General features: G+C 37.9%; 1 protein-coding gene across 1 annotated transcript in view; it reads right to left on the reverse strand.

Moving 5' to 3' along the window:
* Window positions 1-27,157, reverse strand: part of TRPM3 (transient receptor potential cation channel subfamily M member 3) — a 254,725-nt gene that overhangs the window by 63,688 nt on the left and 163,880 nt on the right. Inside the window, exons 8-9 of the mRNA XM_042826792.1 lie at window positions 16,809-16,932; window positions 380-452 (exon numbers count right to left, since the gene is read on the reverse strand). Of these exons, the coding sequence (XP_042682726.1) occupies window positions 380-452; window positions 16,809-16,932 (197 nt within the window). The remainder of the gene's footprint in view (window positions 1-379; window positions 453-16,808; window positions 16,933-27,157) is intronic.

Raw genomic sequence — 27,157 nt, forward strand, 5'->3', positions numbered from 1 at the left:
TTGTTTTAGCAGATAACTTCCACCTGTATTTTCCATTAGCCATCAGGCAATGTAAACCTGAGAAGTTCCTAGACCTAGCTTGTGAGCGCTAATCTTCTGAAGTAACTTCTGACAGAAAACACATTTCTTATGACACATCAGCAATTGCAGGTGGTGAATAAAGACTGAGGAAGAAATAAGAGTAGCTATTTAAACATTAATGAAAGATCTAGATTTGTAGAAAGCAGTTAGAGAAAAAGGTATACTTCAATTTCATGGTAGAAATTTACCATCTTGGTATGGTACATACTGCCAATAAATGCAGGTTCCAGCACAGTAGAGACACAGAGTTAATCCATTTGGATTGTTACAGACTCACTGTGAAGTGAAACTCCATTACCTTTCAGTAATGCTGTAAGGATAGCTAAATCAATATCCTGGTGTCCTTCTGATCCCATGCGAAATACTGTGATCTGAAACATTAAAAGACAATAGCATAATTGAAACCACAGTAACATTTTAAAGCAGAAATTAAATGAGATCTACAAATCTCAAAATTTCCCCATGGCTACAAAATCATTATCTTACTCAATTATTTCATGAGAAGGTTGTTATATAGGATTAAAATATAACTATTTTTTTTTTTTTTTTTTTTTTTGTGTGTGTGTGTGTGTGTGTGAGATAAAATTCACTGAAGATAAAAGTTCTATTAAGATGAAAAAAAAATATTCTTGTATTAGATTAGCATTAGATTAAATGTCCCCACTACTAGGATGGATTAGGTATGTCATAGGTTATGGATTTTATTTACAATATATGGCAATGAACAAGATGTTTTCAGCAAAAAAATCAGCAATCAACATCATGATTCTGTATAGCAGGAAGTTAGGTACATGATCTGTGCTTCTAATATCTTTAGGCATATGTAGTCAGTGATAGATATTATATATAAGCTTTGAGGCTGTTAGGTAAGATACATAATTCATGAAGAATGAATTTTGTGGGATTGTTCTTTCAAGACAATTTAACTCTTCGTTAAGACTACTCTGAAACATATAGAAGTGCAAATCTCCCTGCTCTTTTTGTTCCTATGCTCCTGGGCTTCTATAAAGACAATCAAGACTGTAGTCTTTTGTTATTGTCTTGTCTTTTCTAAGGCAACCTATGTTACCATTTTGATCAGAATAACTGGTAATGTTTTCTCCTTTTGTCATTGTTGACTGCCTCCATAAAATTTTAATTAAATGATACGCTTAATTAGGAATCTTGTAAACATGTTTTATGCATATATTCAGGAGCATATGTAGTCCCTAAATTCCTAGATTTCTACTCATTCAGCACCACTGAATTACAGCAGCATCTGTTGGCAACTATCAGTGCACGAAGAATGGTAGAGAGCAATGGGGAGAGAAAACACTGAAAGTGATCAAGCCTATGCTTCAGTTTATCAGATGCAATATTCCTACAGATTATATTCCCAGCAATTCAGCGCAGCCCTCCTGTTGCACCTATGTTACCTTCATGTGGCCCTGGGAGCCCCAGGGTGTTCGGAGGGATGTCAGAGATTTTGGCATCAGTGCCTGTAGTACAACGTGCTGGAGACAGATAAGGCAAACTTTTTCATAACTTTTTTTCACCTTCGCAGTGACTGGCAAGAAAGCTTTCCCTGCAGTGCAGTCAGGCTGCTTCTCCGCAGTTAGTGTGGGAAGAAACACACTTTTTTTCTAAGTATCATCTCAGTACGCAGTAACAACATGAGCTGATGAGACCAGCCTCTCTTCTGTGTAAGCAAGAAGGAGGAACATCTTCCCTCCCAATGGTAGGTCTGGCAGCTGATGAAAATATGTGAACACAGTGTATCCACATAACAGATTGAGTATTAAATTCCTCATCATACTTTGCAATTTCCTATACTATTTTTGCAATGAGAGGCATCTCCATAGCACTGAAAGGATGTGTGGCTGCCTGGCAAGCTGGTGTTGGAAACATGTTTGCAGCTCTGTCCTCCATGGCATCAACACATGGCAAGATGCCCTGCTTGTTCTTTAAGTCCGTATAAAGGAATCTGCATATCAGAGCTGAAAATACTGAAATAAGGCAGTTCAGAACATACAGTGGGAGAACAGAATAAATCTCAAACTAAAAGTGTGCTCAGAGAACTCCCAGCTTAATTGAAAGGCTGCATAAAAACTGCAAACACTGAACAGCTTATCATCACACTAAACCTGAGGGAATTTTGTGTGCACTGGACCATATATAGAACTAAATTTCCAACTTCCCTTTCTTCTCTATTCACTTCACCCCTTCCTCCCTTTCAGAAAAAGTCAACCTGCTCCAGCAGAACAAATTGCTGTGGTATCAAAAGTAAGGTAGAGCCATAAAATTTATTTAAATTTGAATAAAAAGGGTACCTTTAGATAGTAACTGCTACTTTATTAGTATGTGTAAGAGATCTAGCAAAAACCCAAAGGGTAAAATAAAGAAAAAGAAGATAATTAAATTAGAGATGGGCATAGAAAAAGTGTTTGGACTCAAACCAGAGTTTTGATCATTTTGAGACTCATTCTGAAGACTCAAACAGAAATTAAATCTTAACCAAGGCAAATTCTCATGGTTATTCCTTTCAAAATGCTCAAAGGTTAGCAGCTCAATGAGTCAGATGATGTTACCGACTTCAGCCTGTTCTGAAAGCACGAAATCTTTCAGGACAGAAACAGGTATGCTCAGCCTCTCACAGTGGTTCAGGCTAACTCTCCCTCTCCACAACTGCTTTCTCTCCTGTCACAGACCATGAAGAAGATTTATGACAACCTGAAGCATTTTGCTACTCTTATTCATGCACCTTTATTTTTGCAGAAACTTCTCACAGCTAGTTATCTGTCAAATTGTTGTCTCAAGCCTCAACTCAATCTAGAATTTACAGGCTTGTCTTTGCCCTGTTATGTTTTCCCACAGTATGGAGAAAGATTGCTTGTTTCTTCTTTCCACTGTTGTCCTGAAACTTCACACATGTGTTACTACATTCACAAAGTGGGGAATTTAAAATAGAAACTGCACTGTAGTTTGACAAGTACTGAACTTTCTCATGCATCTCTGAATATAAAATTTTAATCCTGACCTGCAGTGTTCTTCAGTTACAGTCTTGCTCATTTGTATCTTTGGAAGTAAATGTTGGAAAGTATTTGAGTTGTCACTGTCTTCAGAATAAATCAGGCATATAAATTGCAGCATGCTGGCTGATATACCATTTGGATCATCACCACCACTTGTACCTTACTTGGCAAAGCCATGTTGCTGAACCTTTTTTTCTTCAGTATCAATTCATGATCCAAGAACAATGCAATGGGAGAGGGAGAATATCTAAGCTATATTTTCAGCCCCAGAACACACTGGAGGAACCCTCAGGATCTCTGATAGACCTGGAATGCATCTCCAACTGAAGCTTTACACCTGGCTGATGTCATGACATTCATTAACGAGGAGGGTTGTGCCTGCCCTCTGTCTTTTCTCACAACTTCTTTTAGAAACACAGCCACAAATGCTGCCCCTCTGTTTTTTTTGTGCCACTTTTAAACAGAGATAAGCAGTAATATAAAGAAGCTTTGAAATACACTGAGAGAAAAAGAAAAGTGCACTGTTCACTGCTGGATGTAATCCCAATGTCTTATACTAAACCCTCTCTTCACTGTGCCATCGAGAAAGCATGTCTTTTACTTAGGAATTCATTAAGTATGAAGAGACAACAACTGCTCTTAAACCACAGGCTTACTCCTATACTTATGCACCCTTTCTAGTTTTCCTAGTGTTCTTTATTTCTTGTAGTTAGAGTAATAAGGACATAGGGACACTTTGCAAAGTATTTACGCAGACTTTGCACTGAGAAATGTTCAATATCTCCAGGACTCATAAAAAGTCAATCTGTCCCTCATGCTCGAGGCCTGTTTTTCTGGCATTTTTTTCCTGATTGTAATTTACTCATCTAGTTTCAAGAAACATTAATTTATTTGACATCTTCTGGGTGCCTTTTCCCTAGACACTAGTGGATAAATCAGTGCTGAAACTAAGTAATAGCACATTGATGCTGTTATGCCATTTACCAGGGCCTTGTTAGAACAGGTTACAGGTGCTACTGCACTAGTGTATACAAAACTGCCACGCTGAAGGAAAACATCTGGGCCAGTAAACTCTATTATCAGCTATCTCTTGATAGGCATTTGCCACTGAAAACCACTTGATAACACTGACAATAATAAAAGCTTTTCTTCTTTAAAGAAGAGACACAGTGCCTAAGAGACATTCATGTTGAAAAAGATCCACTTCATGTTTAAACCCACTGCACTGCTGTTTGAGCCTGCCGTAGTAGCTGTAGCCTCCAAGTAATCTTATTGAAAAAAACAATATAAAAGGCAAAACAAGACTGTAAGTATGCATATAAAATCCAGGGCATTAAATTATTAAAAACAAAACAAAATACTAAGGCTAAAAAAAAAAAAATGTATGTTTAAGACTTGCTTGTCCTAGCAAAAGAAAAAAAGATGCACTGGTAGTTAGACTAACCCTAGCCATTCTTTTGCACTGATGTGAAAGAAGGAAGATTAACTTCAGCTGATAAATGTTCTTTACGCTGATTTGATTAAAACTGTAATCTACAAAATAGTTTCCTATTTTTTAAAATCATAATAAAATTTTTGTAGAAAGAAGAATTACCATTTGATTTTCTCAGTTTTTTTCTTTTGAGCCAGAAAACGATTTCTGCTCAAAAAAGAAAAACCACTCCAAAATCAAATATCCTTTTTGTCTCGGGTTTTGGGCCATGTTATTACTTCCATGTTTTCAGTGGTTTCAATAGTTGATGCTGAACTTGATTATTTTAGAAGAACATTTTTTGGGGATTGGCCGTTTTTTTATTTCCCATTTTCCTCCTTTTCTTCCTCAGTGTTCACGCTATTTATTGGCTTGAAATGAATTTTTCAGGTAACTGCCTGAGGCATCTGAGTGAACAAGTGTGACTACCAATAGCAGCACAGGCATTTTTAAAATATATTTTTTCCTCACTTCCTTACAAATACAATACAGGTGATATTAACATCCCTTACAAAGAAAAGAAGGTTAAACTGTACTAAAGGAAGAGTTAAATCTTAAGATAAAAATGCAACCGAAAGAGGCATGCAAAAGTGGCTCCAAGTCATTAATAAAGGCTATCTCAACAAACTACAAAAGCAGAGCTAAGGGCCATCCAGATTCTTGCTAAATATAGCTCTAAAGTTTGTCTTCCTTTTGGTCTGCCCATGGTGATCTATAGATAAAGTCCAGTAGGTAGCAGACACTTTGTGCTCCTGTGTTTGTGTGAGGCTGAATTTCATATGTAAAGAGAGGGGACCCTCCCACTTAAGATAAGTATGGGAGGAAGATGGTGAAGTGGGAGGAGGGGATCACCAGCTCTGATGGGCTCCTCTCAGAAGGAGGAGGTTAAGACCCACCAGGCAAATTGTTGTTTTAGTTCTACAATGGAAGGAAAAAATAGAGGTACCACCAATACAGGAGAAAGCCTCTCATTGGGCTCTGCCAATTCTGCCTCTGTGAAATGGATTTCCCTTAAAAGCAGGAAAAGACACAATCAAAACATAAACAACAAAAATCCCTGGGAAGATCTTTCCTCTATCTCATTTCTGATTTTACTGAAATACCTGAATGTGAACAGGATTAAAATCCAGGAAAAAAACAAACACACAAAAAAAGCAAGCCTAGAAGTGTCCTCGTTCTTCCTAAGATAATGTGCTATAAGAAATCACTGAGCTAAAACAGACCTTCATTGCAAGCACGGAGACTGCAGTACACTGTGCTCCTTGTCAGCAATAATTACAGTCCAGCAGGGTAGTAACCTAATTTTCAGGCAAGGCAGGTAGAAAGCAAATAAAGAACCAAAAGAACAGAGAAAAAAGAAGCATGACAAAAAGTGATGGAGTGGTGGGTAGGAGTGGGGTGGGTGGAAAGATCAAAAAGAACAGATTATCTGATCTGAAACTTCATTAAAAGCAGTCATTAAAATAGCTCTGTTTTCTATTTAGTATCATTTTAATTCCTATTTGGCAGATTTCTTTGAATTTCCCTTTTCCTTTGCTCTATGCAGTTTCTTTCTCAGTAGGGTCAGTTTAACCTAGCATCATGCATCCTCTTTTTTATTTACCTTCATGGTGTTACAGCATTGCACTTCTGTGACACTACTATTTTAACTAAGAGTGGTAAATAGGAACCAGACTCTCAGAAATGAGTGACACATTGGGAGACACAGATCTTTTACTGACATCTAGGATTTCTCAAGTTTAGTGTGCATGTAAATGTACGGTTACTTTAGAAGTACAGATCATAGTGAGTATACAGATAAGCTCTCTTGTCAGGTTGTACTGGGCTCTGAGCACCTTGATTCATCTGCAGGTGTCCTTGTTCACTGCAGAGGAGTGGGACTCAATGTTTTTTAAGGATCTTTTCCAACTTTAATGAGTCAGTGATTCTATGACACTATGAGTATATGCATAAGTATCCCCTTAATGGGAGCTGCAAAATTATAAGATCAGCTAAGAAAATATGTATCTAATAGATGCTGAGAATGGGAGATGTTGTCAAACAGAAGTACAGGTGAGTAAGACAACTGCTGGAGGGGTGTGGGCACTGAGATGCTTAGGAAGACATAAACGTTGTGGGTTGTGATGTAAGTTGTGATATCCTAACTGTGAAACTTCTGAATTCTTAGAACCTGGTCCTCCGCCCAGTTTCTTTGTAACTGCTTGCACTTATGTGCCTTACAACTTTGGACAAAGCAGAGATATAGAGTGTGGAGAGGGCAGTTTAGTGTGAGGCAGACACACTGAAGCAAGTGAAATTATCTGACAAGCAATTCACAGAGACCCATGGCAAAATCCTTGGCACTAAAATATGCTTTACTTTTTATATTCCTCGTTAAGCCAGCATTGGCCTGCCATAGTTTGCTGTTTTCAGGCCTAGTTGAATATGTAAATGATAAAACTTCCTTAGTACAAACTGCTATGCGCAAACAGGTTCATATTCTGATTGTATGAAGCTGATTTTACCTCTAGAAGGAGAGCTAAAGCTGTAGCTAGGGCAGCAGTCACTGTCATCATTAATTGTAAATCTGGGTCACGGGAAGAGAATTCATCTCAAGGAAATACTTTGCAAATATTCAAAACAGGATTTGGTGAAAATAATCACGGGACATAAAGGTTATTCCCAACTATCAAAGTATTTGCTCCCTCTTTTAATGCTTCTTCTAAACAAAAGTAAACCCTCTCTTCCTCACCCACCATACCACTTCTTTCTAGGACTTATTCTGAAAATTAAACAGGACAGTATAAGGGCCGAGGATTGAATGTTAATGGTTATGCGTCACCAGGCTGCTGTTAGTATTTTTAAAATGTACTACTACAGTGAGCACTGTTTGTACCATAAGGTTAATATCAGCCACTTTAGCATGAGAATTAAAATCTGAAATATATATAGATTTTGGTATTTGTTTGGAGAGAGAGCTGGCAACATCATATAAGCAGGGAGAAAGCACCATTACACTGAGAAGCATTTTACCCCTCAGTCACTGAGACAAGAGATAAAGAAGAAATATCATTCTCTACACCTCAGACTGACAATGCCTGCTGACTAGACAATGGATAGCTGAAGACAGAAGAAAAAGCAGGGTGAGAGTGATGAGAAGAGAGAATGCAGCCAACAACTCTCTTTACTTCCTGTATTCATAGCTTCTTCAGAATGCTGCAAATTATTCATGCGTTTAGAGACAGAATTTTTCCTCACTACCATCTCATTATCACATCAGGAGAAAATACACCATGATTTAAAACTATTCAAAGTGATTTTTTTTCCTTCTATCTCCATACAATTTTTGAATGTCCTTAAATCTTACCTACGGTAAACACACTAACTGTATGCATCTGGATCAGAAAAAAAACACCTCTTTTTCTGAAAAAAAAAACAACAAACAAAAACCAACCAAAACCAAACAACCCAACAGATACGGTTATTAATATAATCTGAAACTCCCCTGCTTGAGAGGACAGGTTCAGCAAATCATGTAGTTCCTTCTAGAGCACATGCTGACATTTCTAATTTAGTTAGGCCTACCTGAATGTTTTAGAGGAAAATTCCCCTGAAAATAAAAATGCTTAGTAAAACAAAACATTAAAGGAAGTCAGTTGTGCAAAGCGACAAAAGGGCTCAGATAATATGGGAAAACATTTATTTCTTGCAGTAAATAATTCTGTTTGGCTCTGGGGAAAAGCTGCTTGATTTGGAGGCATAGCAAAGATCAAAGTGAGCGGGTGAGTAAATGGAAAACACTAAGGAAGAAAGAGGGTGGCCAAATTGGGTGGCCAATAATGAGGAATAAGAAAGAGAATTTGAAGTAAGGAAAGCAGAGGCTGCAGACACATGAAGGGAGAAGTTTAAATGCGGTCTACAAAGTTTCAAAACTTTTACATTTTCCTCTGCTTTGTGGCAGCACTGCAATACTTCACATTTTTCTCTGATCCAATAATTTGTCACAGACTCATTGTGTGGTAACAAGCAAGGAACAAAAAAAATCAGCTTATAAGAAAGGCAGAAATTCTGCAAATGAGGAGCCACGTAGGTGCACAAAAAGTCATTTGACAGAAATTACTGTCAGTGTTTGGCTTTCACTATAATTGGTAGTTTTGGGCCTTCGTTTCAGACTGAGGCAGCTCTGTCAGCCCTTAATGGAAATGTCAGAGTTTTTCCCTTGGTGAAAACTTATAAACTTCTTAAGCCTTATAGCACTGCCAATCTTTTGGGATGGAATATGTTTATTTTCCAGTAGAATATTGATTGCAAATAGGTTTTGGCAATAAAAATATTGAAAACAATGCTCTTCTCTTGTGATTTCGTACTGTTGTTATATTAGGCCATTTATCACTCTGTACCGGCGGTGTACCAGTTCCTGATTTTAAAGTTGAAGAAATACGAATAAACATAAATTCTAAGTCACGAAGAATATAAGAAGAGGAATAGATATTTTAGATATTTTAGATATTTTCCTTTAGGTTGCTGGGCTGTACACATCAGCAGATTTTGAAGATAAACACAGCTGTGTTTCCATGCAGGCTTGCAGAGTGAGTACTGTCTGAGAACATCCAGGAACAGAGAAATGCTTTTGGATGACAAGATGGTAGTCATTTTTGTTCACAAATTGTTGTAATCCAACTCCTCTATCACACTGACCCAGCAATGAAATGTGGAGTAAGTGTGACATTGTTCACTTTCTCCATCTCTTCTACTAACCAGTGGGTCCTTGCATTGGCAAGACACCATGTCAGACTATCTTTATAGACTTCCTTCTAAAATTGAGCAGTGACTTTATTAGGCTGAAAGGGACATAGGCAGTAGAGTGAATAAAACAACAAAGGTTTCTTGTCTTAGGTTTTGTTGCCTGAATCCCAAATAGTGGGACTTATGTCAAATTGAACCTTAGTATACTGGAATATACTGGAGTATACTGAAGTATACAGGGTTCCCCTTGTTATCCCAAAATTTTGATCCACTAGTGATACGGGAATTGTGCTGCAGTTCCAGCACATACTAAGGAGAAGCCTGAATAAAAAGTTTTCAAAGTGCTTAGATGCCATGTAGCCCCATAAAACTAATATTTCTCCCAGAAAGCACTCTTCTTACAAACAAGCACTCTTGCACGGACTAGAAAGATGAGAGTTGACTTCTGTCTATGCCTGTGTCTGAACTACTGAGAAAGGCCCATGCTGGTGGATCTCTGTACTCACACAAGTCTCACTAGCTCATTCTGGAAATTTAGCATCAGAAAGCAACTCACTGCTTTATGTCACGTTACTACTGAACAAATATGCCTCTTGTGGTACCTTGAATCTTTAGTGTCTTTGCTCTCCTGCTAAGCTAACAAGCCTTAGAAGTACAAGTTCTGTGAAAAACAGCAAAGTAAGCCAATGTCATTCTGGGTTTTTACTTAGACAATTTAGTGCATACTCCTTCTCTTGCTCAAAGATACTAACTACTGTAAAACCCAATTTTACTTCAAGACAAAGTTTAATTAAAAGCTCACCACTGAGAGGGATAGATTTAATATTCCATTTCTTTAAGAGAATGAAATTCCAATTTGTCTGTTCCCACTCCTGTATATACTGAAAAATTATGTCTTGCAAGTTATTGCCTTAAACAAATTGTCTGTAAGACATATTCAGATATGTATTCTAATGTTAACCTTAAAGAGAAGCGTGGTGAGTCAGTTGGATAGCTACAGCATTAAGGTTTGGGCCTCTTAGTTCATTTTAAATTTAAATTTCTTATTTTTCTGTGCAGCATCTTCTCAAATGGTCTGACAGTATATAGGCTCCCAAGCTGCTTCACTATAAATGATGCATGTGAATGACTATACTGTACTCAAAATTACAATAATATTGTGACAATGCACAGAAACCAGGCAACAAAAATATCCATGAATCTTTAGTTTTGCAGCTGGCTTGCTGCTAATACAAAGCAGATAATACTTGGAAAAGGCAGATCAGTTATTATATTTCTGAAGGATGGTAAATTGGCAGATGTTGCTATATGGAGAACCTCCATCTCATGAGGTGAGCTTCTTGTCTATGACTAAGATGTTACAGCAGTAATTAATGGTTCTCCATGCTCCACCTGAAGCTGTAGAAAGTGAAGTAAGAAATTCTAAAAAAGGCAAAAGAAATTACAGCTCCAGCATGTCGGAGCTGGGTGGTAAGAAAGGCTAAAGAACATTACATGGAGTGCCTACGCTGCATTGAATCCTTCCAACTTCCTGCTTGCATAAATTAGTCTGTATTATCTCATGTGGAACTTGATGGCCACATGATAACTTTCTGCCTTGGCTTTCATTATTAGGGTAATAGATGCTTCCACAATCTTACATATTAAAGACAAAAGAAATGTTTTGAATCTGCAAAAAGCTGTAAATTTAAGCAGAAAGTTACATTAGTATCTACAAGTGACTCCATGTGAGACAATTGTGCAGGCAGCATGCACCAAATAAATGAGAAAATGCCTATTTACTGAATGCGAATGTAAATAATAGATTAGGAATTTTCTGCAGTCCTCTAGGTGGCTGATGTTAAAAAAGATAGTTGATCCTTGCAGGCTTGTGTAGAAGATGGCATATAATGATCCACGATGGATCAAATAAATAAATAACCAAATAATTAAATTGCTTCAACAGTTTGTCTGACATGTTTGCACTTTCTGTCTGCAGAAGACCAGCCTCATCTGCCAGCAGCTGAAAAGCAGCAGCTAGGATTGAGAGCTTCCCAAGGCTTCAGTGTAATGCAACAGCTACAACAGTTGCCTTTGTCTTCTTATCTATCTATCTATCTATCTATCTATCTATTTGAGATAAGTAGCTGTTTTGCTTTTTGAAATTGTTCTCAGAATTCCTAAAATATATACTCTGGCCCTAGTACAGATTTAGTTATCTAAGGAGTCAATGGCAAAGTGCAAATAACTTCAGCCATCTTCTTGGCAGCTGGAGAAATAAAATATGATATCGTCTCCTTAGCAAAAAGGAATCAAATAAGGCTTATAGAATGCAAAACTACCTTGTAAAACCTTAACACTTACAGAGGTTGCCCTTCATTCTTGTCCAAAAGTATTGATCCGAAATGACTGGACAAGAGATTTAACTTTCATCACAATTAGGAGAGCTGTCACAGTTTCTGCTGAAGAGGCACTGCCCCTCCATTTGTGCTCAGAGGACTAATAACCATCAGGACACTTCAAATTGGAAATCTCACATAATGTTCCATGGGTGAGAGTTGTTCCAGCAAGCTGCAGATTATCAGCTTCTTGATGCTCTGCTGCTCCAGGTACTTACTGCCAAATTACATGCTGTTCACAGCAATTATATGCTTGCAGGAATAATGATTTTTACTGTTTGACAAGCCACCTCTCCCTTTTCTACCTCTTGTAAAAAAAAAGACTTCATCAGCATGACAAAATCTTAGCCAAAATAATTTGTTTATGAAACTTGATTTCTTTAAAAAATGGGCTAGAATGAACACCCCAACTGTCAAGGACTAAAAAAATAATGTGGAAATACGCCAGTAACTTCTTAAAAGTCCATTTGATTTAGCTGATATTTAATTCAGAACATACTCATATATACGTTAAACACTTACATAGAATGCTTGTCTAGGATCTTACTAATTCTTTAACCTGCGCATCCTGATCAAAAGCACAAAGCACACTGTGTTTTGCAGCCACTATAGAGAATTGTGAATCATTTAGGTTGGAAAGACATTCAAGATCATCATTATTATACAAAATATCTTTTTTCTTCAAAGTGAGCAACTGTTTTCAAAATTCTTAGCGCAGAAATTAGAACACACTAGATTATTTTTATAATTTCAATTTATAACATGACCGGGGTAAGCTTTCTCCAGAATCTTCCATAAACGCGGACAGGTTTGCTCCAGGCTTTTCAGCCAGATAAAACAGAAACCCTTCTAGTTTCTGAACTAGACTTATTCTGATGAATAAGTCTAGAAAAGGAATTACTAAATCTCTCACTAGCTTCTCAGTACTTCGAGTAAGTAAGAGTAAACTGAATTAAAGCCCTGACTAGTAAGATAATACTGGGGTAAGAACGTTAGCCTTTCAGCACTGGTTGCTCATAAACTGCACCTTTGGACTTTGGAGAATTTGGTTCCATCTGTGAAAATAGCTGTCATGTTCATCACAGTGCACCAAAGCATAAAAACAGTAGACCACAGAAGAAACGAAGAAAAATACCCATAACTTGCTGACCAGAAACAGAGATGGGATTTGCTTGTTTCTTTTTTAGCAAGAAACTACAAGATCTACACAGAAAGTAATGTCTCCTATTTATTATGTTAGCCCACCATGTCAGAGGTTGACACTAGTGGTATAGCAGTAGAGGCTGGACCTTCCCATCAGTATTCCACTACATGTTATTGCTGTATGACAGATGGCAGCAGAGGGGCACTCTGACAGAATGGTTTCTGACATGGAAGTGTGTATGAAGCAAAGGTGTGGAATTAAATTCCTCCATACAGAAAAAATGGCACCCATTGACGTTTACCAGTGCTTGCAGAATGTTTAATGGAGACCAAACAGTGGATGTGAGCACAGTGAGATTGTGGGTGGTGCTTTTCAGCAGTGATGACAGCTGGCATCAGAGAGGGGCACCTCCACTGGTGCAGATTTTTACAAGTGTGACATGCAGGCTGTTGTACAACACTGGTGAAAATGCAGAGCAAATGGTGGGGACTATTTTGGAAAAAATGTGTTTTGTAGCTGAGAACTTGTTATATCGGAGAGTGTTATTGTGCTCACAGTAACTGTTGTAGTTTCCATGGAGATAAATAAAAGGCTTTCAGAGCAATCTATGTCAAATTGTGCCTGTGGGCTCAATGCATAAACAAGTTCCAGGAATTCACAGGTGCATGCAAACCTATGTCCACTGTCAATACATTCCTTCTGCAAACCCTTGATGTAATATTTCTATAGACAAGACACTGTTAATTCAGTTAATGTAGACAGTGAACCTTAAATATTTAGGAAAATACGTTTAGCAGACAATTGTCATGTTAGCAGTAAGAAATCAAACTTAATCAGCATATAGCACACAGTTAATGTGGTGTTTTTTGATTACTAAGGCATAAAGACTGGACTTATCTGTTAACTGTCACTATTCAGGAACCATTATTCTTATGAAAAATCTATATAAATGCAACAAGTGTGTTTGTTTTCAGTAACATGTACCTTTCCAGCTTGCCAAAGTGTTTTGTCCCCAAAGCCTGCCCAAACAAGCTTCCCTCTTTCTATTCTCTCTGTTCTCCAGATGGACCCAATCTGCTCAATGGAGAGTACATGCTGACTTTTGAGAAATACACATCGTGACTTGGGAACACAGCACTCCAGCAATATGCCAGTCTAAGCTTCAGAATGATTCAATGCTCTTAAAAGAGTGGAGCAGCATGTCTTTGTCAGATAACTCAGAAGCCAGAATTACTGTTTTCAAGGGCAGTAAAGCTTACTAAATAAATTACTAAATTTACTAAATAAATAAATCAGTAAAGCTAATTTATTTATTGATAGACAAATAGATTCTCACTTGCACAGCTGGAAAGAGAACAACAGCCCAACATATTTACAGAGCCTATCAGGGGAAGCAGATTTTTTACTACTCTGCTCTTTGAGGGATTGCCTCCCCAGCTGCTGAGGCACAGCAGAGTCCTCAGGCTGCACACCCACCTGCTCTTTGTATTGAGAGGGGTAACTTCACAATAGAACTAGAGAACAAAAACACACTCTTGAAGACTGTCTCTTTCTCCTTTTCTCTTTCTTATTTTAATAAATATGGAATCTAATTTCATAGTGCCTTTGGACTAATGGGCTGTTTTAGCTTCTCGTGAGCTGCAGCAGTAGGCTCATAGTACTTATTGAAAAAACTTGTTGGTTGGACTTTAAAACACTGTTTCCTGCCCACCCTAGGTTTAGTAAGCATTCCTGCTCGTACTTTAGGGACTTCTCTGGGTAAATATTTTTAATAACTCTAAGAGTAACAACAGAGAAGTATATGCAGGCCATTTTCCTGTCTTTGTAACCTACACTTACACACAGTCTACTTGACTTAAAATAGATTTTTATACTATATATCTTATTAAGCACGTTGTCCAAATATGCTTCTGAATACAAACTCAGATGTACACAGCACAAAGACAGCTAAGTTTACAATCTAATCAAAACTACTCATTAAATAGGCTAGTGGAAATTTCTGTTTTGCAAATCCAGGCAACTTTGATCTCTCATCCTCTGTGGTCTCATCTCATCACATATCTTATGTACTCACATTTTTTCATCAAACAAACTTACTCTTCAGAAAATAAATGAAATATTAGACATCTAATAATGATGCTACCTGGGCATACAATTAATTCTTTAAGAATGAAGTCCAAAATGTTAGAACTTGAAAAGTCTGATTTCCTATAAAGCATGCAGTTTTTCTTGTGATTACATTTTTTCCTCTGGCTACTGCACTTCTGTCAGATTTAAAAAAGAGATTGCTGTCTTTTTGTACAATCTAAGTAGGTAAAGTAGGAAATTTTGTTTTCCAAGACAGTTCTGTGTCCCTTTTCAGACTACATTATGTTTTTTTTTTTTTTCTCTTTTCACATTTTCTCTCCACATTTGCAATTTATCTGTCTTTATGTACTGTACTGTAAGACCATTTTCCTGCCTATATCTGTTTGCACTTATCTGTTTTGATGCATACTATAATACCTTATCTGCATGCTGCAATATCAGCAGTTGCTCTCACAGGGCCTTCTATGATGCCTATGATTTCAGCAGCCCCACAGTCCGGCAGTCAGGCACACAGAAACACATGAACTTAGGGAAATGATCAGTTTCACAGCCATGATCCTGAGTTCTCACAAGAGACAGCAACCTCCAGCAATCACACTTCAGACATAAAATTGTTCTAGCACAATGCTGTTAAAAATAACATTGTGAGTAAAACCAAGATACCGCAGAGGAACACTGTTTTCATGTCTTCTTTTAAATATGGCTGGGTTTGTGTTAAGAAATGAAAGTTCAAAGCACTTAGGGACATGTCATCCCCTGGCTGATAGCTCTTCAGTGACATATGGGTAAAGAATATCCATAGTGAGATAGGTTACATATCTACAGATGAACTTGTAACAAAGACACACACTTGCACAGGGCAGAATTATTGGCATGAATGCTACAGATTAAAATTTCACATTCAACTTTGCAGGAGTAAAAGTTGTTCAGAGTCCAACATGTTCTTGTTTAGATGTCTGGAGCAATCCAGAGCTGCATTCTTCTCCTCACTTTCTCTCCTTCCTGTCTTCCTCTCTCTTTCCCTTTTACCCTCCCTTCTCCCTTATTCCAACCATTCAATTTCAACTGAAACTAAAAGGCATTGTTGAAGATGAAAGCACAAAAAACTCAAATGGTTGCAGAATACCAAACTTCTGTAAAAAATCCTCACATCCTCTTGTTACCCTACAGAACAAGCTATCATCAGCCTGGAATTCCAGGAAGCTGCAATACAAACTGAAAGCAAATCTCAAAAGGATTAAATTACAAAAAGGAAGGATGACTTTTCAGATAGTTTTTTTTACTACTACTAATGAAAGTACTGGAATTTAATCCCAATAACTTTAAAATGTGGTTTTGCTTTTGCTGCTACAACAGTATCTTCATGGAGGTCCTGGAAATTGTTGAGAGATCTTATCTTCTGCAAGCAAGTATAGATATGTGTAAATGGACACTCTTGCCTCTACAGAATAAGAACTTTGGATACAAGCTGTTCTCTTTTACTGTTGTCTCCATAATATAAAAGTAGCCCCACAGAAATTCTACAGTAACTCTACAGTACCCTTAGAATATGGTCCCAATGATATATAAATAATCATGCTTTATTACGTTTTCTGTAGTTGAGAAGGGTCAAATTTTAATCACAATGTCCCTAAGAATGACTGAGAAGTAAAAATATCCCTACGCTATTATTGGTCATATGCCATATTTTGCCCTGTCAAAGTAAATGTAAGGGAATTTACAAAGTGAGAAGACTTGGATTTATCACTTCAATCAGGAAGTAGATTAAAGCAAACAAAAATCAGCGTAATATAGAATAATATCCTTTAGGCATCAACAGATTGAAGAAATTCTTTAACAGGCATCTGAAAAGCTCAGTCAAACCAGTGCATTGAACTCTATCTTTGTCCCTTTGTAATGTGTAAACGTACCAGCTCCTTCTTCTTCATGCACTCCATGAGGATAATGAAGAGGTGCTGTGCCTGGGTTCGAGTGTATGTGAAAGTCTTCTGGATGGTAACTAGCAACTGGTCCCGCAAAGATTCATTAATAAGTCTGAAATTAAAAAAAAAAAGAAAAAGGCAACCAAATCAGATATATCAGGAAACCTTTTAACTTCAGTTAAGGGTGAAACAAATAGGAGTTAGATAAGTTAAATAAGGTAGATAAGCATCACAAGTTGTTTTCGTTGTTTGGGTTTGAAAGATAGGAATTGCTGTAAGTGTCATAGTAAAATTGAAAAACACCTTCCTAGAGAAAAACGCATAGGCCATGTAGGGGTATCTCATCTCCAAAGTTTTTCTTTCAGTTCCCACACAATGAATGACAGGTCATTCAAGTGATCAGCTCTGTAGGATTTCCTAACAAAAACAAGAAAAACACATTGACAGTCTAGATTTGAGGGAGACTAGCACCTCTTGGCAAACTGTAGGCCTCTTCCCATCAGTGAATTAGCAGAAATAAACTCACAGTTCATTCTGTGAAACTGGGAGCATTACTGTTGTCAACGTTTTTGATGCTACACAGGACTAGCTAAAAAAAATACACAAAAAGCTACTCCGTTCCTGAGTCCACTCATAGAAGTCATTTTGTTTTTGTGTATTCCGATCTTCCAGAATTTTAAAGAACAACCACTTCTAGGTTCCTTCTCAGTGCTAAAGTTCTTGCTTGCAAAAATAAAGGCCCAGCAGCAGAAAGAAACAATATCATCTGGAATATTAGAACTTGAACCACTACCCTTGATATTGGAAAGTCTATTCCTCAGCACCACTGACTCTTGGTGAAACATTATAGTACTTACTCTCTTACAACTTAGTGGGGTCTAATTAGAACATTATCCTTTCATATATGAAAGTTCCTATGCTATGGCAGTTTTCTCAACTAAAAACAGTTTTGAAAATTTATTGTTTCTAATTAGTAGAGTTAGAATGTTGTAGAGAATAAGTCCATGTTGATCATCTGGTGGAAAGAAAACCAGGAAATCTTCATGCCTCGTATTTTTTGATAGAAGTTAAACAAAGATTTAGTTCTGCAGCAGCTGAAAAGAACTACTAGACATATCACAGTATGTAGAAGTACTGACTTGTAGCAACTGCTTTGGCAGAACAACCAAACTCTTCTTTAATTCATGCTGTTAGTATGGGTCACTTGTACCTTTCTGGAGCAAAGTAGTGATAATGAGAATGCAGGAAATATTTTATACAGTTGAATTTGAAATACAATTTAATCTATCTTTTTCTGTCTACTGAAAATGTGAGACAATGAACAGGAACTGAAATGGGAAAGGAAGTGGGAAGAGGGAAGAAGTGTATTGTTGCACAAGAGAATACAGGGACCCTGGCAGATGGTGCGTATGTTCTTCACTCTGAATTTGACACTAAGTGTATCTGCTGAGGAGGATTTCCACTCCACAGAGAAGCAGGAAAGATATATGTTAATCTGTATAAATTAAAATGAATTAATAAGGGTTTTTAGACCAAGTTGTGGATTACTGTTCTCTCTACACCTGGCTCTTCCCACTGTCTCTTGCTCTATTACAGACTCCTCTTGAATGAAGAAGAGTCTATACAAATACTTCCACTTTTCATTGAGGAGCAGTATGGCCACAAATGCATTACTCCCTGGGATAGTGGAGAGACAGTAATAATGCATTTACAGCTCTGTGTGAGCATTCCTTCCCCCTGCAGTGTGACCTACTTCCTTTACAAAAAGGGAACATATGATAATTTAAGTAGATACAACAGTCTTGGCGGATAGCAGTGAGAGATGGTAGCAGGGAATTTTATATGTGGGGTCATAAGGAAAATAACCTTATCTTCAGTATGCCATAAGGGATGTTACAAGCATATAGGAACACAAAACAAGATGTCAGAGCACAGGCAGAGATGTAGATTCTCTTCATGTTAAAGTGAATCAACTTGGAAAGGCTGACTCTCTGAAGATCATTCCTTAAGTTAGGTCTCCTCAATCTAATGTATTTGGAGTTGCAGATTAGTAGGTTACATGTATGAAAATTCTGAAGTCCTTCTGTTTTTTTAAGGTTTTTTTTAAAAAGGGCAACCAAAACTCACTTTAGTGGAGATTGCTGATCTTAACAAAATGGTGCAGATAGGAGCTATCATTAAATGTAGAAATGGTTCAGTATTGTTTGATTATCCTACCATTGAACTGAAGAAGAAAAAAAAAGAGTAATCAGAGGAACAAATTACCTGAAAATATGAAGTGAAGGGATTGAAAAGAAATGATGTGAAGTGTATGAAAAACCACACACTTGGAAATATATGAAATCAGAGTCTTGAGGCAGGAAAGAATTTTACAAAGCATTTCCAAAGATGCTAGGATGAAACTCACATCATTTTCTCTTGGAAATTTAATTTTCTTTTAAAAAATGTGTAGAATCCAAACTTGAAGTTTTGTTTCAGAAATTAACTTTCTCTCAATCTAAAGCAAGACAAATTTACTTTCATAAGCATTGCATGAAAGATTAAATACTCAGGACTTAATTTCCTACGCAGCCATTATTTTTCTTTCCTGAGTTAAAGCTCGCAGATACCACCACAGTGTAAGTTTAGATGGCACATAAGGCAAACTTCATGTGACAGCTATGATTAAAGTTTATTGTTTGAGTTTAAAAAAAGATATTAAAAATGGCTCCTAACTTCAGTGGAACACATCTTTCACAGTATCACTGTTCAGAAACTTGCTGATGTCATTCTAGGCTTCCCAACGTCAGTGGTCCTCAGTTCTAGAGCAAGTTCTAGACAAAGATCTTGAAGTAAGTATTCTGAAAAAAGCATATGTAGCTAATCTGAGCTTTGTGTAAACTGAAACCGATCATACCGAGTCTATATTTCTTTCATTCCTTAAGGTCTCAAATAAAATATCCCAGTTGCCTTGTTTTACTTCCTCTTTCTGTGTTTTTTTTTTTTTTTTTTTGAGCTGGCTAGGCTGGAGGTTTTGGTGGAAAGAAATATTACTAGGTTCAGTATCAGTAAGTGTAGAGTTCTATACCTCAGGATACATATGCATACATATGTTAGGTTTTGAAGTGACCTGCTGGAAAGTAGCTGAGCAGAGAAGCATTTAGGGGGTCCTGGTAGACAACATGTTGGCCATGAGTCAGCAGTGTGCCCTTATAGCCCAGAAGGCCAGTGGTATCTTACAGTGCATCATACAGTGCATCACTAGGGATGACCAGCAGGTTGAGGGAGGTTGATCCTCCCTCTTTGCCCTGTGGAGATCACATTCGTGGTCAGTACTGTGTTCAGTTTTGGGCTTCTTAGTTCAGGAAAGACAGAGATCCACTATACACTGTTGAGTAGAGGGCTATGAATATGACTGGGGCCTGGAACATCTCCCTTATGAGGAAAGGTTGAAAGACCTGTGACCATTCAGCCTGGAGAAGAAAAGCCTGTGAGTGAATCTTATCAATGCTTATAAACTTCTAAAGGGCAGGAGTCAAGAGGATGGGGCCAGGCTTTGTTCAGTGGTGCCCAGCGACAGGACAAGCGTCAATGGGCACAAACAGGAGCACAGAAAGTTGCATTTGAACATGAGAAAGAACTTGTTTATTGCAAGGGTGACAGAGCACTGGAGCAGTCTGCCCAGGGGGGTTGTGGAGTCTCCTTCTCTGGAGATGTTCAAGTCTCACCTGGATGCCTACCTGTGCGACCTGCTGTAGGGAACCTGCTTTGGCAGGGGGGTTGGTCTCAATGATCTCTAGAGGTCTCTTCCAACCCCTACAATTCTGTGATTCTGTGATTTTGAAACACACCTGGTCATTTTCCTGTGTGACCTGCTGTAGGGAATCTGTTTTTGCAGGGAGGGTTGGCAAAGGTGATCTCCAGATCTGAACATCTTCAACCCCTATTGTGATTCCGTGACTCTGTGATTCTATGATTCTTTGATTCTGCATCAGCCTAATAAAATATATGTAGTTGGGATATGGACACCAAATCCAATGCATGTAAAAGAGATAATTTCACAGAACACTGTGAGAAAATAACCGAGACATACAGTGATGTGCTGATTTAGCTGCAGTGTAAAGAAATTTCTGTTTGCTACACATACAGTATTATTAAACACTGCTGGAAATCACACATTTCTAAGAATATGCTCAGGGGAAAAGAGATAGCTTGTGACAAGGAGTCAAATCTAGAATACAGGAGATTCTCAAACACTGACTTGGGAAACAGTATTTAGTAGCCTCTGTCATAGATTATGAGACCTTCATGCCTAACATTCCCCAGTCTACCAGACTGAAACTCTGCAATTATGGCTGCCTGCAACATTAACACACTCTCACCTTAACAAAACTGTGCTTCAGATTTAAGTACAGGTAGCGTCAGAAGAAGATAACATTTTTATAATCTATCTGGTAGGCTTCAGTATAGAAAATATACTGCAACAAACCGATAATGTCCTGCTAGAAGCATTTTGGTGGTGTAACTCCTGGAATTCCACATAATACCCCAGGTAAGCTGTTCTCATCTTCTCAAAACACCTTACAGACAATTTGACTTGTTCTCTTACTACACTCCCCACATAGGTAAAGCCTGTTCTTTCATTCCTTAAGTACCTAAGATCATTTTCAGGGAACAAACACTTGTGTGTTTCTTCCAGAGAAGCAGGATTGCTTACATAACTTACGTTTTGATGGAACATACTTTTAGAAACCTGGTGTCTAAGGAAGAAGCATATCTACCTACATTTAATTTTAGAAAAAGAATCTGCTCATAAGGGTGGCTATGAGTGATAGTGATCTTTTTAAAACTTTTCCTAAGGAATTTTCCACTGGAACAGGCTGCCCAGGGAGGTGGTGGAGTCTCCTTCTCTGGAGATGTTCAAGACCTGCCTGGATGCATACTTGGTGACCTGGTGTAGGGAACCTGCTTTGGCAGGGGGGTTGGACTCGATGATCTCTGGAGGTCCCTTCCAACCCCTACAATTCTGTGATTCTGTGATTCTGTGAATACCTAACGATATTAGTTCTGATGCAATGGATTATCAAACCTGATCTTTATGATCTTATCATAGGAAAAAAAAAAAAAGGAGAAAAATGTCTTGGATCAAAAGAGATTACAATTAAAACTGTTGAAATGACAAAGTAAATGAAGTGACATTCTAGTTCTGTTCAAGATATGCTGTAATATTAAACAGAACTTTCTTCTTTTGGCTGATCCAGTAGAGAGAGATGACAGCATTTTGGCATTCTCACACCTCGTAAAGAAATTTTTTTGAAGCCATGCTTAACATATGAGGAGATAATAAACACTGTCCTCAATAACATCGCAATCTTTCAGCCTCATGGAACGTGATTTTGTAGTGAACGCCGGAGGAGATTTGAAAGATCTGGTCCATAGCCAGCTCCCTAAATTATTTAGTCTTTTCACTCCAGAGCTTTTTAGTACTGGAGTTGTACAACATACTAGCATAATTCCTATCACCAATTTCAAATATAAGTTCATTATAGATTTTTAAACTTTCTGTAATCACAATGCTTTGAAATCCTCTAATTGATACACTTCCTTTTCACTGACCTGCACACCATCTGTTTCTAGCTTTTTTCACTTGTTTTTTTTTCAATTATTCTTTTGTTCATGATAAGGAAAATATATCCATAAAATATCAATGTGATGTGAAAACTTCTCCCTGCTGTCCTCTATGGAAAGCTGAAGGGATTTTCTGTTTTAATTATGGTTAGCACTGTAAACAATCACACCATATGTTAGAAACATGACCAGAGTTTCTGCTGTGTTTTTTTTTAAAACTGGAACTGAAAATAAGATGCAGTAGTGCATGGACTCCATCGGACAGATTAAATTTTTTATACCTTCTAAATCCACATATTTTGTATAGCATTGTAATGAGAAGAGACAGAAGATAAATGTAATCATTCCTTCATTCTATTCAAATGGGGACAATATCTGGGTGTTTTCAGAAGGAATCAGTGTTACTTGCAGCTCTCCATTTGTGGTGGTTCTTCTACACCATTTTTCACTGACTGTGTTTATTGAATGATTGGCCTTTAATCTGAGAGATGGTTGTGTTTCAGCAGAAAAATGACCTGCTTCTATTCAGTTTTGATCTGTAAGGAGCTTTAATACAAGAGAACATTAATGATACGAAACTGTGCAGTGTGAAAATTTTTTTACAAAGTAACTCAGATGCAACAGTACACGTCATGAGGGACACAGAAGAGTCACATTGTACTTCCATTATGATCCTTTATGCTTAAAGCATCCCAACATTTTCTCTACTCTCTATTAGAAAGAAAGATATTTATGTCACATATTTCAGTTATGAAGCCTAAAAGCTATGCCACAGTGAAACAGATCAATCCAAACACAAGATTTAATGATTCTCTTTTGAGGCTGCTCATTTAAAATAGAAAGAATCTTTTATCTGTTTCCCTATGAACATTTGGCAAGAAGTACATTTTTGTGGCATTGAACTGAATTCCTTTAGGGTTTTATACTTGCAAGAGTAGAACTGATGAGTAGTTAATATGCTGTAAACTCAGCTGGGAGACTACATCTGAATACTGCAAGTAATTCCTATTCTGTAAGGAAATATTTGCCTAAGAAGTGATACAGTTTTAACCTAGTGTTTCATTTCTCTCCTTTTAAATTCAGCATTTAATTAAAAAAAATCCTTGAAGATTAAAAACTACTACTACTACTGAATGATTCCATAAATAATTACACTGCCATTGTTTTACTTCCAGTTTGTGGGAAAAAAAAAAAAAAAAAAAAAAAAAAAAAGTAAAATGAGAAGGCATGCTTCATTGTGCATTCAAAAATATTTTGGCTTTATGTGAAGGATAGTTATTAACTACTGGGAAACTCTCTTATATAGTGTGGGGGCTTTGTAGGGGGCAAATTTTGGTGCTTATGAACTATTTCTATTTTCCTGACCTTCAGAGAACTTCAACACATTTTCAGTGTTCGAAAATTTGAGAAATTGAGTTTTTCAGGGGCTGTAGAACTTAACCTTTAAATTGGTGAAAACACCAAGAAGTAGCCAAAAAAATCTTCCAAGTCATATCAAGGGGAAGCCTGCAATTGAGCCTTCCTTTAGATTTTCTACTGCATATAATTTGTTTGTAGTTAAGATGTAAAACGTACTGGGAACTCAGTAGGTTTATTTGCTTGTAATGATAAAATGATCTGAAAAAATACAGCTCTTAAACACTCTGTTCAATGCTTTTCAGACCAAGGTAACATGCAAATGTTGGTACTACACTCAAAGTAAACTTAAAAAACATTTTGCACTAGTACTGTATGACTGGTATCCATAATGCTCAAATCTCAGTTCAGTGGAAACTTTCTATCTGCCTTGGCTTCCCCTTGAAATTTTGATGGACTTTTTCTGAGAGATGTGAGAAACATTTATTTTAAGGTGTGCATCATTGTTCTTAGCACATCATGAAGTCACAGGAGCACCTCCTGCAAGTCAAGGCAGGCACAGCAATCTGTGCTGTTCTGGCAGCCTCATTCCACTGAAACCCAAAGAAGTCTTGCTTGTAGCTACAACAGGCATCCAATGTCAGCCTTAGGCTTGTGACATTTCCAGCTCTTCAGAAGGAAAGCCTATTATCAGTCTTAAAAACAATGTAGACCCAGCTTTCTCTCTCTTGTCTGCTCAAGGATGTGCAGACATTGACAAAGGGGTACTGTGCCATTAGTCATATCAAAAATTGTTTCTGCTTCTGCTAAGTAGAATTAGTTAGAAAGGATAAACAATGAAGAGGGAAAGCAGGCACACCAGAACTCTGTGCGATCCAATAGAAAGGGCCTTCTGGGCAGATGAGCAATTGCCCAACACTTAGGGATCTTTCTGAAAGGGTGGATTGGTGTTGCACTGATGGAAACTCAAGCAAAGAGCTATATTTTACCCTTCTTCACCTCCAGATGCAGTTCTGTGATGCCTTGAAACAAGTTTGCAAATAAACTTACAAATGTACAGACATGCTTAGTACACATAGACATGCATACATACTGTATATGCAGAGAATGATTCCATTTCTTATCTGCAGTGAATAAAATTTTAAGGTAGTGAAAAAAACTGTGATAATATCAGCGCCCAAGGGCTGAGTCTGCTGCTACCATGAATGATGTGGATTTTGAAGGCTTTAGATCAGATATCTAGTGCACAGCAGTGAGAAGATATGCTGGGTCTTGAAGAAGACTGATTTGGAGCCAGCAGCCAGAATTAAAATAGACTTCTGATTGCAAAGAGGACTGCAGAATTAAATTCTGGACACAAATTGGATGTGCTGCATTCATTTAGTGTGTATTAGACACAGTTCTGTGTAACCTACTTAGATTCTATCTGAAAGAAAAAGCTAGTAGCTACAGTCAGTGAATGTCCCAATTATTCCATATTCTCCTCACACTTCTAATCACTTTTCAAATCTAGGTTAATATAAGCAGAGAGGAGTGAGTGGAGAGACATACTCAATTTGCACACGAACTGCAATTTATTTGGGTAGAAAATTTTTATGAATATACATATTATTGGTGTTTTGCTTTTGGTATTCTTGAGAATATAATTGCACTCAAGAGTGATGTTTTCAGAAGTGGGGCAAGCACACAGAAATTGCTTTAGAGATTTTCTAGCTTGTGCACTATATTAAGAGCAGAGTGAACAGAAACAAAAAGGCTCTATTGCAGGAGTCACCTGAAACAACCACAACAGAAACAGGACCTATGGCAAGTGAGAATGATATCTTTAATGAAGCAGGATTTGAGTATCTCAGGTAATAAATGGTTTGCTTGCTCTACTTCTAGCAGCCAATATTTGTTTCACTTGTTTTTCTTACAGGTCAGAGTTTGTGATGATGAAATAAATTGCATTCATTCTGTTACAGCTGCATTGTTTTTTCATTATGACATCAGAACACAGACATGGTATACAGAAACTGCATAGGTTCACATCACGCAAGGAGATAACAGGTATTTGAGTAAGGTTACATTAAATATATTAGTAGAAAGAGCATGGAAAACAGAGAAGACTTCTCACAGATTCAGATGAAAACTAATCTGCTTCCAATGCATGAACCTGATTACAAAACTTTTTAATATTAGTGGAAAATATTTCACTTTCATTGGGAGCTTTAGGTTGAAGAAGTTCATAATCACATTAGTTTTCAAGCAATGCAATATTGTTTGGTCTAGATCTTAATGTTTATGTATTTATGTTTCATTATTCACATAACTATTGTGGGTGTGAATACGTATCTTTACTAATACATATCTAACACTCACAAAAAAAAGATCCCCTTCTCACTGAATCTTGATCAGATTAATGCAGCTAATTAGAGAAGTAGCATGAAATGGCTTCTAGTAATTAGAATCTGAGGGGGACTTGGTGCCACTTTTATGTTTTGTCCTAAAATTATTAAATTTTCTCTTGTTTCCTTTTTCTTACTGTGAGCAGTAATCTCTGGGTTCTGCTCTGGAAACTTCTGGGGACAAGGTCAGGTTCATCAGAGACGCCTTCTGAGGATATCCGTTGCTCCAAGTAAAGACAGAATCACAGAATCACAGAATCACAGAATCACCCGGGTTGGAAGGGACCTCAAGGATCATGTAGTTCCAACCCCCCTGCCTAGCAGGGCCACCAAACACACACATTCAGATCAGGTTGCCCAGGACCCCGTCCAACCTGGCCTTAAACACATCCAAGGACGGGGCATCCACAACCTCCCTGGGCAGCCCGTTCCAGGGCCTAACCACTCTCCTTGTATAGAACTTCCCCCTAACATTCAACCTAAATCTTCCCTCCTTCAACTTCGATCCATTTCCCCTAGTCCTGCTGTTGTCAGCCCTTTTGAAGAGTTTACTCCCCTCGTGGGTGTAGGTTCCCTTCAGGTATTGATAGGCTGCAATGAGGTCACCCCGCAGCCTTCTCTTCTCCAGGCTGAACAAGCCCAACTCCCTCAGCCTGTCCTCGTAGGGGAGGTGCTCCAGCCCCCTGATCATCTTAGTCGCCCTCCTCTGGACCCTTTCCAAAATCTCTATGTCTTTCTTGTACTGAGGGCTCCACACCTGGACACAGTACTCCAGATGGGGCCTCACAAGAGCCGAGTAGAGAGGGACGATCACCTCCCTGTCCCTGCTGACCACCCCTCTCCTGATGGAGCCCAGGATCCCATTTGCCTTTCGAGCTGCCAGAGCGCACTGCTGGCTCATGTTCAGTCTCTCGTCCATCAGGACCCCCAGGTCCTTCTCTGCCGAGCTGCTCTCAAGGACCACTCCTCCCAGCCTGTACGGGTGCC

This window comes from Centrocercus urophasianus, unplaced genomic scaffold, assembly GCF_019232065.1.
Source record: "Centrocercus urophasianus isolate 14NV4802_14NV808 unplaced genomic scaffold, USGS_Curo_1.0 seq_27, whole genome shotgun sequence".
Taxonomy (NCBI): Eukaryota; Metazoa; Chordata; class Aves; order Galliformes; family Phasianidae; genus Centrocercus; species Centrocercus urophasianus.